Genomic DNA, 19957 nt, shown 5'->3' with positions numbered 1-19957 from the left:
GGCCGAAGCCTCCCACCAAACATAATGACAAGGTTGCTCGGAAGCTTTCGGCTCCGCTTTCATCTCACACAAGATAGAAAAATGAATGTTAAAATGTAAAGTGTAAATTGTTGATGTTGGAAAAGAGCAACTGCTGAGTTTCTTGCCGGCTTCTTCTCTGTAGAATCTGCCTTCCGAACCGGTTGTAGAATCACTACAAACACAAAGACTTGACGTTTCAACAGTGCTTATATTAGGTCTACTTGGAATAAATGAATTTTGAATTTTAGACCAGAGATACCCCTAGTGAGTTTCTAACGTGGTACCAAAATCGCTTAGCTGGACGTCTGTGACAGTACAGTGGTAACTAGCCACGGCCGAAGCCTCCCACCAAACCAGAGCAAAGAAAATTTAGAAGTAATAAATAAATAAAAAAATAAAAAATAAATATACTACGATAATACACACATCGCCATCTAGCCCCAAAAGTAAGCATAGCTTGTGTTATGAGTACTAAGGTGACTGATGAATATTTTTATGAATGATATACATAAATACTTATAATATACAGATAAACCCCAGACCCAGACACTGAAAAGCATACGTGTTCATCACACAAACATTTTCCAGTTGTGGGAAACGAACTTACGGCCTTGGACTCAAGTCAGCAGGGTCGCTGCCCACTGCGCCAGTCGGCCGTCTAAATATAACAATAATAAACTTTATTCAGCTTCCACACATAAGTAAACTCATCATCATCATCTTATCAATCGATAGATGTCCACTGCTGGACATAGGTCTTTTGTAGGGAGTTCGAAGTTCCACGGTTCTGAGCCGCTTGGATCCAGCGGCTACCTGCGACGCGCTTAATGTCGTCTGTCCACCTTGTTGTGGGCCGACCAACGCTGCGCTTACCAGTTCAGGGCTGCCATTCCAGCACCTTGGGACCCCAACGTCCATCATTTCTCCGAACTATGTGCCCGGCCCATTGCCACTTCAGCTTCGCGACTCATTGAGCTATATCGGTTACTCTGGTTCTTCTACGAATCTCCACATTTCTGATTTCATCGCGTAGAGATACTCCGAGCATAGCTCTCTCCATCGCCCGCTGAGTGACTCTGAGCCTTCTTATGAGGCCCATAGTTAACGACCATGTTTCAGAGCCATAGGTCATCACTGACAACACGCACTGTTCGAAGACTTTCGTCTGTGAAGTAAACTAATGAAGATTAATTACTGATTACATTAAAACTAAGTAATAAACTGTAAAACTGTTTGAAACTAAATGCTCCATCGAAATGCCTCAGCATGACGCAGTATTTGACCACTGCTGATTTCCAGGTATAGCTTTGATTGGCTGCACAGATATCATTTTGACTTGGTGCACAGATAGTATCGTCAGTGCCTCGCATCCTGCAAGATGCGGCAACTCTTCAGTTGGAAGGCGCGATGTTACAGCAGAAGCTCGTGACCTTGGAACAGCAAGTCCAGGGTGTGGAGGAGCAGACCGGCCACTCGATACAGAGCTTGCAGAGAATAGATCAGCTCAAGAGTAGCTTGGAGGTAATCCAACAGCGTCATTCGATAAACTTGTGGCGGGAAAAATTCGGGTGTGTCCGAGGTCTCTCGGTTTCGGTCGGCTGTCTAGATTCACCGGTGTGTTCCGGACTTTAATTGGAAAACCAACAGTTGTGATTACTGAATAGTTAACAAATTGGTTTACTTAAAACTAATAACAGGTTTCCACAGATAAGTTTTAGTAATGTAGTTTTAGTAAAGATGTAAATAAACAGAAAGGATGTGGTTATGTAGCCTTAGTATAAAAATTGCTCAAACGTAAAAGTTTTTTCTTTTTCTAGATTTATTTTAGATTTGTCTATTAAGGTTGAGGTTTATAGACATTCTATTTCCATAAAGGACAAAAGTCTTTCACGTTAGAGCTTAATTAAAGTAACTAAAACTACTTAATACACTTCGAATTAAGATTTATATTTCGGTAATAGACCACAATCTCACCTGATGGAATGAGAGATGTGGGCTAAGATGGGACGCGCTTGCCTATAAGACACTCTTCTTTTAAAGACACACGGAAGGGTGTTCCAACCCACAACCGTGCGTATAAGAAAAGAAGATACAAATCGCTTCGTGCTAGTTTTTGGGATGTTAACAGCAAAAAGTTTAAAAAATAAAATGTTTTTTTGTTACTATGTTTTATGGTGATAGAACGCGGCCTCAGCTCTCCGCGAAGCCGACAAATGGGTGGCGCTAGCGACTTCCTTGGAGGAAATCCTGGAGTCCGGAGTCCCCACCCAGAAGGACAAGCTAGCTGAGCTGGCGAAACAAGTCGCTGCAATGACAGCTAGCTTAGAGGTATGCACTGCACTGCTGTACCTTTTGCTTCCCTCCCCCTAATCATAGGTCGTCAAGAATACAAAATTCAAAACATTCAAAATTCATTTATTTCAAGTAAGCCTAATATAAGCACTTTTGAAACGTCAACTCTGTCTGTTTGTAGTGACTCTACCACGGGTTCAGAAGGCAGATTCTACCAAGAAGAAGCCGGCAAGAAACTCAGCAGTTGCTCTTTTCGAACATAAAGTTGTCAACACCCCGTGGGTTTGGTACGAGGCGAATGGGAATATAACGGAGAACAGGCACCGTCTTCAGTGCTACTACTATCTGTTTAGATTTTTGTACTGCTAAATAAGTTGGAATACCATCAATAGGAGTTATTTGCTTCCCTTCCCTTAATCATAGGTCGTCAAGAATAAAGATGTCAACACCCCGTGGGTGTGATACGAGGTAACGGAGAAAAGGCACCGTCCTCTGTGCTGCTGTTACTATGTATTCATATTTTTGTACTCAGTGGCGTGCATAGAGGGTATGCACAGGGTATGCAGATGATATAAAATGGAACTTTCTTTAACTCTTACAATGCCTATCCTTAAGTTTTTTATTACTCGTACTCATACTCTCGTACTCGTACTCGTATCATATGCATACCCTTTGTTGGTTTGTACTGCTAGATAAGTTGGAATACCATCAATAGGAGTTCTTCGCTTCCCTTCCCTTAATCATAGGTCGTCAAGAATAAAGATGTCAACACCCCGTGGGTTTGGTACGAGGCGACTATGGGAATATAACGGAGAACAGGCTCCGTCCTCTGTGCTACTACTACAAGAGAACTACGAGTTAGTTTACAGGGAGTTCTTTAAGGTAATTTCAAGTGAGATACATATTTGCAGGTATTGAGCGATTCAACCGACTACGAAACAAAGAGGGTGCAGCTGGAAACGTTGTTCAACAGACTGGAGGCGGCCATCACCCCGCCTTTCGTGGAGGCGCTGACTCTTATGGATGCCGGTGAGTTAATGTTACACAGAAGAAAATAAGTTAACTAAAAATTTAAATTAAGAGATTTACAATATATTTTGTTGTTGTTATTTAATAAATATACTACGAGAATACAAACATCGCCGTCTAGCCCCAAAGTAAGCGTAGCTCGTGTTATGGGTACTAAGATGACTGATGAATATTTTTAATGAATATAATACACATAAATACTTATAATTGACGACCTTCATGGCGCAACGGCGAGCGCTGTGAATTTAATCAGGAAGACCCGGGTTTGATTTCCGGCAGGGGCAATTTGGGAATTTATAATTTCTGAATTTTCTCTGGTCTGATCTGGTGGGCAGTGGCGTGCACTTCATATATGCGCAAAAGCACTGCATACCCTAAATTTTTTGAGAAACTCATGAGTGCGAAGGATGTTTCCTTTTTATGGCACCTTCCTTCTTTATGCATACCCTGGTTAAAAACTCTGTGCACGCCACTGCTGGTGGGAGGCTTTGGCCGTGGCTAGTCACCACCCTACCGACAGAGACGTGTTGCTAAGCCCGACAGATGGCGCTGGGGTCCGCTAGTCTTATATATATATTTCTTGTGTGTGTGTGTTCACTGAACTCCTCCTAGACGGCTGGACCGATTTGAATGAATTTTTTATATGCGTTTTGGGTGGACCCTGGATGGTTTAGATTCACAATGGCGCTGGGGTCCGCTAGTATATATATATTTTTTTCCAATTGATAAATCCATAAATATTATCGTGGACATACCACGATAACAAACTTAGATCACGCGAATCCATTCGTACCAAATTAAATGAAATAGGTATATGTGCTTACAGTAGCCTCGCAATATATTCATAATAATATAATCTTTATTAAACAAAACATAAGTAATTATAAACAAAAAGTCGATATAAACAGTCGACTAACTAGAAACGGACATAAATTAGTGATATCTGCATATCGTCTGAGAAAAGTACAGAAATCCTTTGTGGGGGTGGGTATATGCTTTTATAACATGATACCGAAGGTAATATTAGATCTACCTTTACCTAAGTTTAAACAATATATTAAAACACATTTAACCAATCGTGGTTACTACACGATTGATGAATTCCTTAACGACAAGGCTGCTTGGAAGCAGGCCACTCCGCTCTCATCTCTCACAAAACAGAAGAATTCTAAAGATTGTTAAACTTTAAAATTATGTTGGAAAAGAGCAATCTGCTGAGTTTCTTGCCGGCTTCTTCTCGGTAGAACCTGCCTTTCGAACTGGTGGTAGAGTCACTACAAACAGACAGACTTGACCTTTCAAAAGTGCTTATATTAGGCCTACTTGAAAGAAATGAATTTTGAATTTGAATTTTGAATTTGAATTTTGAATTTGAATTTGAATTTTGAATTTGAATTTAATATTTCTGGATGGTGGATCCATCATCCACCCATCATCACATCATCATCTCATCAACTCTTTGTTATCAGATCGCACCCGCGCCTACGTGGGCGTGTTCCGCGGTATGTCGCGGTCGGTGTCCGCCTGCCGCTGTTGGCGACGCGCGGCGGCCTCCGTCCACGCCCACAGCTGGGCGCGTGCCCACCACCAAGAGCTCCGCCCGCTCACCACCATGCTAGCTGAGGATGCTGAGAAACAGGTCGGTGCTACCGCATAAACACACACTTCTTTTATTGAATGAAATTTGAATTTTGATTGTGGACCTGTTAATATTTCCCATATATTCTTTTGTTACTTATTCTTTGAAGTTATACTTCTTTTGGCGCGTTAGGGAAAAATTATGAGAGTAAATTATTACGATGCGCGTGCACACCGTCACAAAACACCGACACCCTGAAGTTAGCTATAAGGTTTGACAGTGTACACTTTGAATTGTCAAAGTCTGCGGGCTCATTCCGGTGATATAATTGATAAATCTCTAATTTTAATGTTGAGTGAAACTTGGTTGTCCGATTATGTGTCTATTAATATTCCTATATAATTAATATACCTTTAATTATTCAGAAATATATTTTATTGTAATATTTAGATAAACTTAATTAAAAACTAGATAATGCGTTTTAATAAAACTCGTTTTGTCTACAAACTTAGAAGAAAGCGAAAGATAAAATTTTTGAAAAGATTTTTATCTTGTTACGCCAAAGAAATATAACTTCTAACGCGTGTACATAAGTACACACAAGTTTTTTTTTTTTACAAAGCAACGTGTAAATGTAATCCAGAATAAAACTTCACAGCCTTTAGTGAAACCTTATGTTGTATATGGTTCTTACATTTATCGATTGATTACATTTTACAGGTGGATTGGCTTATATCGGTTCTGAAGTCAGACACCCCACTCGGAGAGCTACTTAGACTGTACACTGACTTGCTGCTGTCTTTGGACCCCTCACCCACTAAGGTGAGACTTGAGGACCAAGCCCCCCCCCCATACATTACCTTTCCCTAGCATTACCCTCCTTCACTATTGGCGGGGAGGGGAAGGGATACACCCCTTTACCCCGCCCCTTTCCCTCCATTAAACTTCGCCCTGCCCTCTCCCTACCTTAGCCCGTCTAGCTCCTTCCCTTCCTTCCACTTCCCCTTCCCTCTCCCCTTCCCTTCATTTCGCTCCCCCCTACCTCTACCTCTCCCCTGCCTTACCCCTACTTCACTATTTGCGGGGAGGGAAAGGGATACACCCCTTTCCCTCCATTTCACTTCGCACTTCCCTCTCTCTACCCTAGCCCTTCTTGCCCCTTCCCTCTTTCTTCCCTTCCTTGCACTTCCCTCTCTCTTCCCTGCCTTCCCCTCCTTCCACTTCACCTTACCTCCCTCTCCTTACCCCTTCCCACCTCCTTTGCACTAGTGCCTACTTATAAAATAAAGCCGCCCGTCCGCGTGTCAAGACCCACCTGCGTGGGATGTAGCAGCCCGTATATGTTAATTAATAAATTTTTAATTCCTTAATTTAAAAGCCAACCATAACTGTGCAGTAAACTACTCCGAAAAACGTTTTGCTGAACCTTTTTCGATGATGTTTCAGATAGTAACGGCAAACTTCAAGCTATGCCAAACCCCGGATGAAGGCATCGCACTACTGATCGACCTAAAGACGGACATAGACGGTTTTATTAATTGTATTAGAAACGTTATAGACGCACCGAGATCAAACAAAGGTAAGTGTTTTTTTTTTGGGTGTAAATAAATACTGCTATTCGCATAACCCAAACTTCTCCCCCCAGGGAGCTTGGTATCTCACCAGCACGGCTAGCATGGTCAGGAGATAATTATCTCCCCGGGAAAGGATAAAAATGTATCTTCTCCCGCAGCTTTATCCACTCTCAGAGCATTGTCGCACAAATGGAAATAATTCCACTGAATGTGAATTTAATAACGGTCGACAGGCGTAATGGGCAGCGACCATGCTTTCTGAGTCCAAGGCCGTGAGTTCGAGTCCCACAACTGGAAGATGTTTGTGTGATGAACATGAATGGTATTCGGTGTCTGGGTGTTTATATGTATACTAGCTGTTGCCCGCGACTTCGTCTGCGTTTGTTTTTGTTTTTAGAAAGTCATGTGGCATTCAATTTAGGTGTAATTCTACTGAAATTTTTAAGTTGTGTATTCTTATATAAGAAAAGTAAGTAAGTAATTATTTAAATCGGTTATCATTTGACGGCGTTATGTCGTCCCCTCTCCCAAAAGAACTGAGCTTAATTTCGGTATAAAAAGCATCCTATATTACTTCTAATACCTTCAGGAATATGTGTACAAAGTTTCATGATGATCGGTTCAGTAGTTTTTGCGTGAAAGCGTAACAAACAAACTTACATTCACATTTATAATATTAGTATGGATTATTTATCAGACATCTTAGCACCCATAACACAAGCTAACGCTATATTCTTGCAGAAGAGCTTCTTTTCGCAAACGATATGCAGATGTCACTAATTTAGGTCCATTTAGAGTAAGGCAGTGTAGGGCTAACTTGTAGAAAAACTTACATCATTCTTGCAGAGGAGCTTGTTCCCGCGACTTTGCGCGAACTGGGTCGCGCCGCGTACGCGCCTCTGAGGGAGCTGATGCCAAAATACACGGACATACAGACAACGCTGTTCCTATCCCACTTGGACGATCCGATGCTTAAACAGGTATATTATTAATAAAACCTTCGATATTAGGTTACTAAAGAACGGCTAGTGTGGTCAGGTAACATATTTCTCCCCCGGGGAGAGGGCAAAATTATATATAGATATCGATGTAGGTATCGATCCTATAATCGATTTTGATATCGATTTCCTAATCATATATCGATTAAGAATCGATTCTGATAACGATTAAGAAATCGATATTAAAATCGATATTATAATCGATATCTAAAATCGATTCTTAATCGATATTGTAATCGATACCTAAAATCGATATTATAAACGACATATTAATCGATTCTAAATCGAAATTGATCGATATTGTAATAAAAATATCGATTTTAGGTATCGATTACAATATTGATCAATTTCGACATAATAATCGACGACATATTAATCGATTCTAAATCGAAATTGCAATAGATTTTTACAATTTCGATTTAGAATCGATTAATATGTCGTTTATAATATCGATTTTAGGTATCGATTACAATATCGATCAATTTCGATTTAGAATCGATTAATATGTCGTTTATAATATCGATTTTAGGTATCGATTACAATATCGATTAAGAATTGATTTTAGATATCGATTATAATATCGATTTCTTAATCGATATCAGAATTGATTCGTAATCGATTAAGAATCGATTAATATATCTTTTATAATATCGAATTTAGGTATTGATTACAATATCGATTTTGATATCGATTAAAAAATCGATTTTCATATAAATTTTAAACGATATATTAATCGATAGCTAAAATCGATTCTTAATCGATATTGTAATCGATACCTAAAATCGAGATATTATAATCGATATGTAAAATCGATTATTAATCGATATTGTAATAGATTTTTAATCAATTTTGTATTTGGTAGTTAACATTACAATATCGATTAAGAATCGATTCTGATATTTATTAAGAATCGATTAATATATCGTTTATAATATCGATTACAATATCGATTTTGATATCGATTAAAAAAAATAGATTGTAATATCGATTAAGAATCGATTTTAGCTATCGATTAATATATCGTTTATAATATCGATTTTAAGTATCGATTTTGATATCGATTATAATATCGAATACAATATCGATAAAGAATCGATTACAATATCGATTAAGAATAGATCAATATGTCGATTATAATATATCGATTACAGTATCGATTATAATATCGATTTAAGATAACGATTTAAGGTATCGATTATAATATCGATTTTAGATATCAATTAAGAAATTGATATTTAAATCGATATTATAATCGATTTCAAATTCGATATTATAATCGATAGCTAAAATCGATTCTTAATCGATATTGCAATCGATATTTAATCGATATTGTAGTCGGTAGTTAACATTACATTGAGAATCGATTCTGATATCGATTAAGAAATCGATATTATAATCCATATCTTGTGATTATTATGATTACGGTATCTATAAACGATATATTAATCGATTATTAATCGATATCAGAATCGATTCTTAATCGATATTGTAATGTTAACTACCGACTACAATATCGATTAAGAATCGATTGCAATTTCGATTAAGAATCGATTAATAAATCGTTTATAATATCGATTAAGTATCGATTTTAATATCGATTAAAAAATCAATTTTAATATCGATTAAGAATCGATTAAGAAATCGATATTAATATCGATTATAATATCGATTTCTTAATCGATTTTATTATTGATTTCTAATTGATATCAAAATCGATAACTAAAATCGATATTGTAATGATTAATATATCGTTTATAATATCGATTTTAGGTATCAAATGCCAAAATTCAAATTCAAAATTTCTTTATTCATGTCGGCCTATCACAGGCACTTATGAAGCGTTCATACATATTTGTTTACATAATTGTAAGGGGATGGTGATAACTTCGTTCGCCAACTTAAATCTCAAGCTACGAGGGTAACTTAAATCTAAAGCTACGAGGGTAAAATAGTATCTATACAATATAAGTATCGATTACAATATCGATTTTGATATCGATATCAAAAATGTCGATTTCTTAACCGATATCAGAATCAATTGTAATATCGATTACAATATTGTAGTCGGTAGTAAAAATTACAATGTCGATTAATATACCGATTATAATATCGATTTTACACTGTGTAATAGCGTAGTGGGTCAAGCTTCGGCTAACCTTCCGGCAGTGTCGTGCATCGAGGGTATGCACAGGGTATGCAGATGATATAAAACGGAGAAAATCTCCAGTACCGAATGCGAAAGGAGAATCTGTATGGTGTTATTTATAATTTATTCAATCCTTATACTCCACACCAAACAGATCTGTTGCAATGTTGCCCTCTACGCACGTTTCGCTCCAAAACCGGAGCATCCTCAGGAGATGTTGACTTTACAATGAATTATTGTTAAGTGATTATCAATTGCCAAAATATTCAATAAACTCTCAAATTCAATCATAAATTACCATAAAGTTAAACGTGAAAACATTCTCGAGGTCAAAGCGCATAACGTTTGATAGTGCATCTAGAACTTACTTTTAATTCCACTTTTTCCAGGAGGATCTTCTGGAATATTCCAGAGCTGTTCTCTCCATGGCGGAGAGAAGCGAGGGTTGGTTCCACACGGCCTACAATAGGGGCAAGAGTATTGCTGGTCAAGCGACGTATCCTTTCTACGCGCCGGCAGTTGAGGTAGTGGAGAATCTCGTGTAATGTCGTCCGGGGAAGTGCCATCGTTACGCTTATTTCTGCCGCCAACATATAGCAGTATTTATTTATTTAGGACTAGCTGTTGCCCGCGACTTCGTCTGCGTTTGTTTTTGTTTTTCAAGGACATGTGGCCCGCTGAGGAGTTGTGTCCTCTATCTCCAATCACATTCATCAGATCTACACGAAATTTGGGCAGAATTAAAACAAACATTATAACATCTGAAGGACAAAAGTAATTATTTAAATCGGTTATCATTTGACGGCGTTATGGTGTAAAATCGTCAAACACCTTCTACCCCTCTCCCAAAAGAACTGAGCTTAATTTCGGGATAAAAAGCATCCCTATATTAATTCTAATACCTTCAGAAATATGTGTACAAAGTTTCATGATGATCGGTTTAGTAGTTTTTGCGTGAAAGCGTAACAAACAAACTTACTTTCACATTTATTATATTAGTTGATAGATAGATATTAGTAGATACCCAACAGCTGATACATATTAGGTTAAAATAAATCAATTTCTTAGCAGTAATAACGGGCGGTAATCACGAAAAAAAAAAAAAATCTTGCTACAGGCGTTCACATCAGCTCTCCTGAACCTGATAACCTCCCACACACGCCACATTGAGAGCTCGTTCCTATCATCGGTCAATGCTGGGGAGAACGCTGGCGTCCTCAGCGAGACCTTCCCTGCCTCGCTGTTGCTGGAGAGCGCCGTCACACAGCTGCTTGGCGTGCTCGCTGACAGACAGCGGGTAGAGGAGACGGACGAAGGTATGGCAGACTGACTGACTGACTGACTGACTGACTGACTGACTGACTTTCTGACTGATTGACTGACTGACTGACTGACTGACTCGACTGACTGACTGACTGACTGAATAAGTGACTAACTGGCTGGCTAGCTGTGACCCTGGCTGACTAACAGATTGTTTGATGGACTGACTGACTGATTCTACTGACTGTGTGATTGACTGAGTGACTGACTGAGTAACTAACTTATTGACTAACTGGGAGAAGCGGGAGATCTTTGCCTCTCTGCCGCTGAAGAGCTCCGTCACCCAGCTGCTGACGGACGAAGGTAAAAGTGACTGACGGCACTGACTGACTGACTGAGTCACCCACTGGCTGAGTTACTGACTGACTTGACAGGCTCACTGACACCCGGTAGGAGAGGTAGAGCTTTCCCGCCTCGCTGCTGCTCGAGTGCCGTCGTCAAACTCGCTGACCGACAGCTGATGGTCGAAGGTAAAATTGACTGACTAACTGGCTGACTGATACCGTAGGCTCGTAGATGCTCGAGAGTCCCGGTATAAAATGTATCCTATTCCGGTCTCCAGGATACAAAAGTTCACCAAGATGATTGAAGCGGTGAATCTATTTATTTATTTTTTAATTTGGAGGTCTTGGGGTTCCCGATTCCCGGCAGGTGAGTCGAACCCAATTTGGTAATTTATAATTTATGAATTTTCTCTGTTCCGCTCTGGTGGGAGGCTTCTGTCGTGGCTAGTTAGTGACTGCAATAATTTAAACATTAGAAGTAAGAATAAACTTACAGTGCTATATACTAGGTTACATAAAATTCATAATTCGTTTAAAGGAAATTGCATACAATTCTACAATAAACTACCAATTGTCATCTTGGAGATGTCTCTTAAAAAGTTCAAAGTTTGTATTAAACGTAAGCAAAGTAAGAAAAGTTCTATTATAGTATAAAGGACTACGTAAACGATAAAAAAGCTTAAATTAATAATTAAATTATTGCTCTAACCAGGTTGCTCTTCTAATAATTTAAAATGACATTGTGAGAATGTGATAACAAAAAAAAAAAAACACCCGGCTAAGTTTGTTGTGGGCTTCTTCTTAGACCAGGATGCGTTTGGAACCCTCGTAGCTTTAGTTTTAAGTTTACGAATGTGGTTATCGCCATCATCCCACTACCGTGTAATTCTTATGTACGCATCAAAAGTGCCACCTGTGGGCCTACTTGAATAAAGATATTTTTGACTTTGACTTTGACTTTGACTGTTACCACCCTACCGGTAAAAGACGTACCGCTAAGAGATTTAGCGTTCCGGTACGATGTCGCTTAGAAACCGATTACGGCTTTAACTGCCGTATTCACTAACAAGTTAGCCCGCTACCATCTTAAACATATGATAACTTAGTGAGATTTTTTTTTTTTTTTTCAGAGCCCAAACCTCAGCACCCACTTTTGGATCTACCAACCTTCATACTAGACGCAGACGCTCGGGACACCCCTAGGGCTCCGCCCCCCAGCGTAGCAGGGCTTCGACGTGCGAAGGACGTACTGAGGAACCTCGCGAGATCAATATTGAGGAATCCCATCGATATTCAGTTGGGTATGTTTGAGATATTGTTAATAATATAGTTTAAAGACAGACAGACAGACAGAAAACCAAACGGTGATGGCCCAGTGGATGGGAATTCGACTTCACTTTCGGGGGCCCTTAACTTGTCCGAGTTATGTGCGTTTTTTAAAATATCACTTGTGATAAAAAACTTAGACAGCGGGAGGTATCTTTGCATCGTTCGAGTCTATCTAGGACTGAAGTGTACGGATAATGCAATGTCATGAACATTGGTTGTTAATCTTCTATCTATCTATCTATCTATCTATCTATCTATCTATATATATAAAAGAGAAAATGTATAGGTATGTTCCGTATAGGCTCAGAAACGGATGGACCGATTTCAATGAAACTTTCAGGTTATCTCCGTATAGACCTGTCGAGTTCAAAAATAGGAGTGCTCACTCCTATTTTTGAACTGTCAAACTGTCAAACTGTCAAATACAGCTTTTATTTACTATGATGATATTCTATTGTCGGGTGTACATGGGTGTAGATAATGATCTTCACCCGCTCGAGGAGAGAATAGAAGAGAATGAATACGAAGAGGAATAAATGATTTAATATATTATGAGACTTAAATTAAAAAATTTATATGTAAGTATATTGTTTAAAATAAAGCAGTATCTAGCCCGGCGAAGCGGGTTGGGTACGCTAGTCAAATATAAATTTAATTGTTTCTTGAAAACTATCTATTAACTATTGAATTATTTAATAAAATATCTGGCCAATATGAATTTATTACTTATCAAAAGTTAAATTATTTACCCACTTTATAAATTTACTGTAACACTTGCTTCAAAATTCAAGGGACACATCGTGAGGATACCTGCATGCTTGAGAGTTCTCTAAAATTAAGACCCTGCTTTCGGTGTCCAAGGCCGTGGGTTCGATTCCCACAACTGGAAGATGTTCGTGTGATGAACATGAATGTTTTTCAGTGTCTGGGTGTTTATTTCAAAAAAATTCAAAATTCAAAATTCATTTATTTCAAGTAGGCCTAATACAAGCACTTTTGAAACGTCAAGTCTGTCCGTGTGTAGTGACTCTACCACCGGTTCGGAAGGCAGATTCTACCGAGAAGAAGCCGGCAAGAAACTCAGCAGTTGCTCTTTTCCAACATCAAAAATTTACATTTTATATTTTAACATTCATTTTTCTATCTTGTGAGAGATGAAAGCGGAGCCGGATGCTTCCAAGCAACCTTTAACATTTGTATATTATAAGTATTTATGTATATCTTTCTATCTATCTAAGTAACTAAGTTTATTGTTTAAATAAAATAAAGCAAAATCTAGCCCGGCGAAGCGGGCTGGGTACGCTAGTTATTCATAAAAAAATATTCATCAGTCATCTTAGTACCCATAACACAAGCTACGCTTACTTTGGGGCTGGATGGCGATGTGTGTATTGTCGTAGTATATTTATTTATTTATTTTATTATAATGTTTATTTATTTATTCACAAGACAAACCAGCAATTAATTGTAACTAACTACATTCATGAAAAAAAAATATGTGTCAGAATTACAAATTCTGTCTAGTGCCATGTTCTGTCTGTTCTCAAAGGTGTGTGGAGTCCGCCAATCCGCACTGTGCCAGCGTGGTGGGCTACGGCCTTAACCCTTTCTCACTGTGGGAGGAGACCAGGGAGGTAGTGGGTTGATGATGAACAATCTACAATTTTCTTTTTAGATAAAATCCCTCAGTTATCCGTTTGGCATAACAACGACGCTTTGTCAACCGATCTGCCAGACTTTGCGCTCTCCCCGCAGGAATACATAACTGAGGTGAGTGGGTGATCCACTGTAGTATATGGGGAGTTCCGAAGTAAAAATGTATAACCGAAGTAAGATTGTAATAATGAAGTAAAGGGTCAAAGTCAAAGTCAAAAATATCTAAAAGGCCCATAGGTGGCACTTTTGTTACTTACATTACATGAGAATTACACGGTAGTGAGGTGATGGCGATAACCACATTCGTAAACTTAAAACTAAAGCCACGAGGGTTCCAAACGCGTCCTGGTCTAAGAAGAAGCCCACAACAAACTTAGCCGGGTGTTTTTTTTTTGTTATCACCATCTCACAATGTCGTTTAAAATTGTTAGAAGAGCAACCTGTTTAGAGCAATAATTCACACCCAAGCTTTTTTATCGATTACGTAGTCGCTCCTATATACTATAATATGATTTTTCTATAAGCTTACGTTTAAAACAAACTTTGAATTTTTAAGAGACATCTCCAAGATGTCAATGGGTAGTAGTATAACTGAGACAAGTGGGTAAATCTGAATGAAACAGGTATAACTGAGGTAAGTGGGTAATATTGAAGTAAAAATGTATTACTGAAGTAAGCGGGTAATATTGATGTTAAGGGGTATAACTGAGACAAGTGGGTAAATCTGAATGAAACATGTATAACTGTGGTAAGTGGGTAATATTGAAGTATTGAGGGATTCATGAAATAAAACGGTATTACTTAGGCAAGTGGGTAATTTGGATGTAAAGGGGTATTACTGAAATAAATGGGTAATATTGAAGTATACCATTTAAGTTTTTTTTAATGATGTACGTTACGCCTGTTATATTTGTTTTCCCTCTTATATGCCTAAGTTTTATTTTATCCTGTCTTTTTACTCCTATCATGCTTCTTTCGATATTATGTTGGCATGTTTCTAATTTTTTGAGGTTTTCTTTGGTTAGAGCCCATGTTTGGCAACCAAACGTACATCATTAGAAAACTTAAATGGAAGTGGGTTGGTCATTTAATGAGAAGGAAAAAAGAAAATTGGGCTAAAGATATAACAGAGTGGTATCCTAGAGACGGTAAGAGAAGAAGGGGAAGACCATTCCGAAGGTGGGAAGATGACTTGAGAGCGACAGCAGGACCTCCGTGGACAAGAAAAAGCCATGATCGCGAAGCATGGAAAAACCTGGGGGAGGCCTATGCAAAGCAAAACAATCAAGCGTAACCTTTGTCTCAATAAGTAAATAATCAGTAAGATAAGATTGTTAAAAAGGCTATAAATAAATAAAATTGAAGTATACAGGTATTACTGAAATAAAGGGGTACCACTGTGAGGTAAGTGGGTAATGCTGAAGTAAAAGCATATAAATAAAGTAAAAAAAGTATTGTTAAAAAATTTCAGATCGGCCAGTATCTGATGACCTTGCCTCAACATTTGGAAATGCATTTGTCTGAGAAGCAAGCACCTTGGCAGTTCCTCACCGAGGTATGTGTTTTAGTGAAAGTAGATTTTTAAAGTGAAATTTCTTTAGAATCGTTGTGATATCAAACCGGATGCAACGGAAGAAACGACAGGTAACAGACACAAATACAAAAATGTGTAGTATTCAGCCGGCGAGAGAGTGAGAAAATTTGCAAAATCCAAAAGTGCACGCCTCATAGCGATCACGGTTCACATGTAAAAAAAATACCTAAAAAAAACTCAAGTTTTTTAAAATGAAATAACAAATAAAATTTATATCTTTATGTCTCACGCGATTTCATGAGACGAAATTTACATAGCGCATGCGCGAATCTTGAATCTTGATTTTCCACATATTTTTTTCCCACCTTAGAATTTTTTTTTTTCTATATGCAAGAGATATAGAAAAAAAAATTCTAAGGTGGGAAAAAAATATACTTAAAAAATGTATATATGTATAGATATACAACGCAGTCGTATTTTTTTAGCGAAAGCTTCTTAAGATTTTCGGAACAATAACGGTCGACTCAACATTCCACATGGCGGTTATCTCGTGAGCAGGGTCCAAGTATTTAGATACTTTTTCCTTTTCAGCTTTAACCAGATTATCGTCACGTTTAATAGTAATGTCTACAATTATTGCACGGCGCACTGATCGATCTAGCACTATATCAGGTCTATTGGCTGTAATATACTTGTCAGTGATAATCGTTCGATCCCAGTAGAGCAATGCACTGCTATTTTCAAGAACTGACGCCGGGTCGTACCTATAGTAAGGTATCTCAAAATCGATAAGGCCATACTGAAGAGCAAGTTGTTGATGAACTATCCTGGCTACTTGATTATGTCTGTACACATATATTATTAGGACATTATTTCCACTTGTGCGCCAGTGCTCTGAGAGTTGATAAAGCTGTGGGTGAAGATACATTTATATCCTATCATTATATCCCCGGATATAATTGTAGCCGTGCAGTACGAGTTAAAAAAAAAACTTAAGGCATTGTAAGAGTTCTAAAAAGCCTACCCCTATAAATAAATAAAATAAAATAAAAAAGCCATTTATTTCTCATTCCAAATATATAAAATTTACATTGATTTTTAAATTCTATTTTATACAAAATTTTACAGATAAGTCTTGACCAGAGTTAATTTTTATTACCGTGCATTTACTCAGCATAAGTTTCATGTTTTCATGTCAATATATATATATATATGTACTTTTTTTTTTTTTTTTGTATACTTAGTATCTTTATATTGTCGCAGTTATATGTATATGTTTTTTTTTTTTTTTTTGTTTTTGTCATAGTATTTTCTTATTAGTTTGGTCATTTGGTTTTTATTGTTATTGTAACTTATTATTGATATTATTATTATGTTTCATTTATTGTGTTATTTGTCATGTGTGGATGAGAACCCCTTACGGGTATAGGCCTCCTCCAGAGCTTTCCAGGATCCTCGTTGCGAGGCTTTCTTTACCCAGTCTGTCGTCTGCCAAGCCTACCCCTAAGTATTTATAACTCGTATTGGAGATTTTTTTAGTTTTATATCATCGAACGGCCGAGTGGCGCAGTGGGCAGCGGCCATGCTTTCTGAGTCCAAGGCCGTGTGTTTGATTCCCACAGTTCGAAAATGTTTGAACATGAGCATTTTTCAGTGACTGGGTGTTTGCCTGTATATTATAAGTATTTATGTATATTATTATTCATCAAAATATTCATCTGTCCTTATTTGCGTACGCGTACGCAGCTGTGCACGCACACGTGCGAGGTGTACGCGGAGAAGATCCTAAACATACGCAACATGGACGCTCTCGGCACCAAACGCTGCCTCACCGATATGAGTAAGTTATGACATAAGTTTTTACTGTGTCGCCTTTATTTATTTATTATACACTAAAAACTTCCGCATGAGTACTGTACATTAGTAAAATCCGTTCGGTAGCTTTTCAGATTTTCGCGCACAGACAGACCGACGCGGCGGGGGACTTTGTTTTACAATATGTAAAGATTTATACACTTTATTTGTACACCACATAAACATAATCTACAACAGACAGACAGACAGACAGGCAGACAAACGGACGGATGGACAGACGGAGAGACAGACGGATGGACAGTAGGTAGTGCGGACGGACAGACAGCTGTTTTCCTGGGATCAAAAGTCGCCTATTTTACCGTCCGTCCTTGCAAATAACTCCATGCTAAATATTAAGATGATTGGTTGCTGTCCAGTGGCGTGCACTTCATACATGCACAAAAGCACCTACCCTAAAAAAAAATATAACTCATAAAGGGGAAGGATTTTTCCATTTTGTGTCATCTTCCATATGCATACCCTGGTCAAAAACCCTGTGGACGCCACTGTCTATCCCGATGTATGGACGGCCGATTGGCGCAGTGGGCAGCGACCCTGCTTTCTGAGCCCAAGACCGTGGGTTCGATTCCCACAACTGGAAAATGTTTGTGCCGAACAGTATTGTTTTTCAGTGTCTGTATGTATTTTATAAGTATTTATGTATATATTATTTATAAAGAAAATATTCATCAGTTATATTAGCGTCCATAACACAAGCTACGCTTGCTTTGGGGCTAGATGGCGATGTGTGTATTGTCGTAGTATATTTATATACTAGCTGACCCGTGCAACCTCGTCTGCACCAAATCGGTTATTACCGGAAAACACGAATGAAATGACATTTTCTAAAAAATGAATCCTAGCTAGATCGGTTTATCGCCCCCGAAACCCCCTGTATACTAAATTACATGAAAACTTTTGGAGCCGATTCCGAGATTCCAATTATTTATTTATTTATCTATTTAATGTGCAATCAACAGGTTACAACAATAACTCTTATAAAACTAAACAAAAAATTTAAAAAATATATGAATGTAATATTGTAGACCCATTTAAAGACTGCCACAATTTGCGAATACAAAACTGTATTGTCAGTTCGAAGGAGCAAAAACGATTAAGAGAGACATGAGAGCACTTATGAGCTGTAAGATCCATCAATCAGGCTTTGACATAAACTGGACGAATCTAGCACCGCGAACAAAAATATACATTACTTTTACTTACTTTACTTAATATATATGTCAATGTATAATGTCAATGTAAGTTTGTTTGTTACGCTTTCACACAAAAACTACGTAACCGATCCTCATGAAACTTTGTACACATATTCATGGAATTGTTAGAAGTAATATAGAATACTTTTTATCCCGACATTAAGCTCGGCGCCTTTGGGAGAGGGGATGAGTGTTTGACGACTTTACACCGTAACTCCGACAAATTATAACCGATTTAAATAATTATTTTTGTACTATAGAGGTTATAATATGTTCAATTTTGCCCAAACTGTGGTTGGAGATAGAGGACAGAACTCCTCAGCGGACAGCAGCAAACCCCTCATTTTAGATCTACAACTAAAGATAATGCCATATCAAAAAACAAAATCAAACGCTGACGAAGTCGCGGGCAACAGTTTAGAATAAATGAAACAAATACTTAAATTATTATATATATATACAAGAATTGTTCGTTTAAAGATATAAGATATATTTATATCTATTTGTGTTCGTAAGGCAGATTCTAGCGTGAAGAAGCTACGTCAACTCTTCTTGTCCTCATACTTACGTCATGTGACAGAGCTCGTCCGGGGAAGTACGGCCGTCATGCTAAGTAATATCGATTTTGCATGTCGTAGGTTAAATGCAAGGCGTAAACCTCCCTTTGCGTGGGCTAGATGGAAGACAAGTTATTCGGCAAATAACTTTTTATCTCGTGCGTGCAATGCTTTCAAACAGCAAATATTGTGAGGTGGACATTTTTCATGTCAAAATTGGCATTTTTAACAAAATTTATTATGGCAAAATAAGTATTATAATATTTAAAGTTTTTTTCATTTTTGTTTTAATTTTATTATTTTTTTTTGTTTCTTTTTTTGTATAATTTTCGCTTGCACTTTCTAAGCAATTGTGGTTAATGTTATCGTATTATATGAATAACTAAGTTGTGGTTGTAAACTTCATTGGTTTATGTGATATAAAAATACGGCATTACTTTTATGTGTAACAGTACTGTTTGTTTCCCTTGAAAATTCTAATAAATAAATAAATAGATATATACAAAAATTGCTCGTTTAAAGGTATAAGATATATTTATATCTATTTGTGTTCGTAAGGCAGATTCTAGC

The 19957-nt window shown here is 37.8% G+C and overlaps 1 protein-coding gene across 2 annotated transcripts in view; it reads left to right on the top strand.

Annotated features, from left to right (window-relative positions):
* Positions 1-19957, top strand: part of LOC120635007 (conserved oligomeric Golgi complex subunit 7) — a 31028-nt gene that overhangs the window by 10016 nt on the left and 1055 nt on the right. For both annotated transcript variants that reach the window (XM_039905914.1, XM_039905913.1), the window contains 13 exons: positions 1369-1542; positions 2203-2349; positions 3225-3342; positions 4812-4981; positions 5642-5743; positions 6368-6500; positions 7342-7475; positions 10029-10163; positions 10757-10955; positions 12374-12544; positions 14248-14342; positions 15700-15783; positions 17509-17602. In XM_039905914.1, coding sequence (XP_039761848.1) covers positions 1369-1542; positions 2203-2349; positions 3225-3342; positions 4812-4981; positions 5642-5743; positions 6368-6500; positions 7342-7475; positions 10029-10163; positions 10757-10955; positions 12374-12544; positions 14248-14342; positions 15700-15783; positions 17509-17602 — 1756 coding nt within the window. The remainder of the gene's footprint in view (positions 1-1368; positions 1543-2202; positions 2350-3224; positions 3343-4811; positions 4982-5641; positions 5744-6367; positions 6501-7341; positions 7476-10028; positions 10164-10756; positions 10956-12373; positions 12545-14247; positions 14343-15699; positions 15784-17508; positions 17603-19957) is intronic.

The sequence above is a fragment of the Pararge aegeria genome, chromosome 26 (assembly GCF_905163445.1).
Source record: "Pararge aegeria chromosome 26, ilParAegt1.1, whole genome shotgun sequence".
Lineage (NCBI taxonomy): Eukaryota > Metazoa > Arthropoda > Insecta > Lepidoptera > Nymphalidae > Pararge > Pararge aegeria.
Note: the sequence above shows the minus strand (reverse complement) of the source record. Positions and strands in the feature narration are given on the sequence as shown.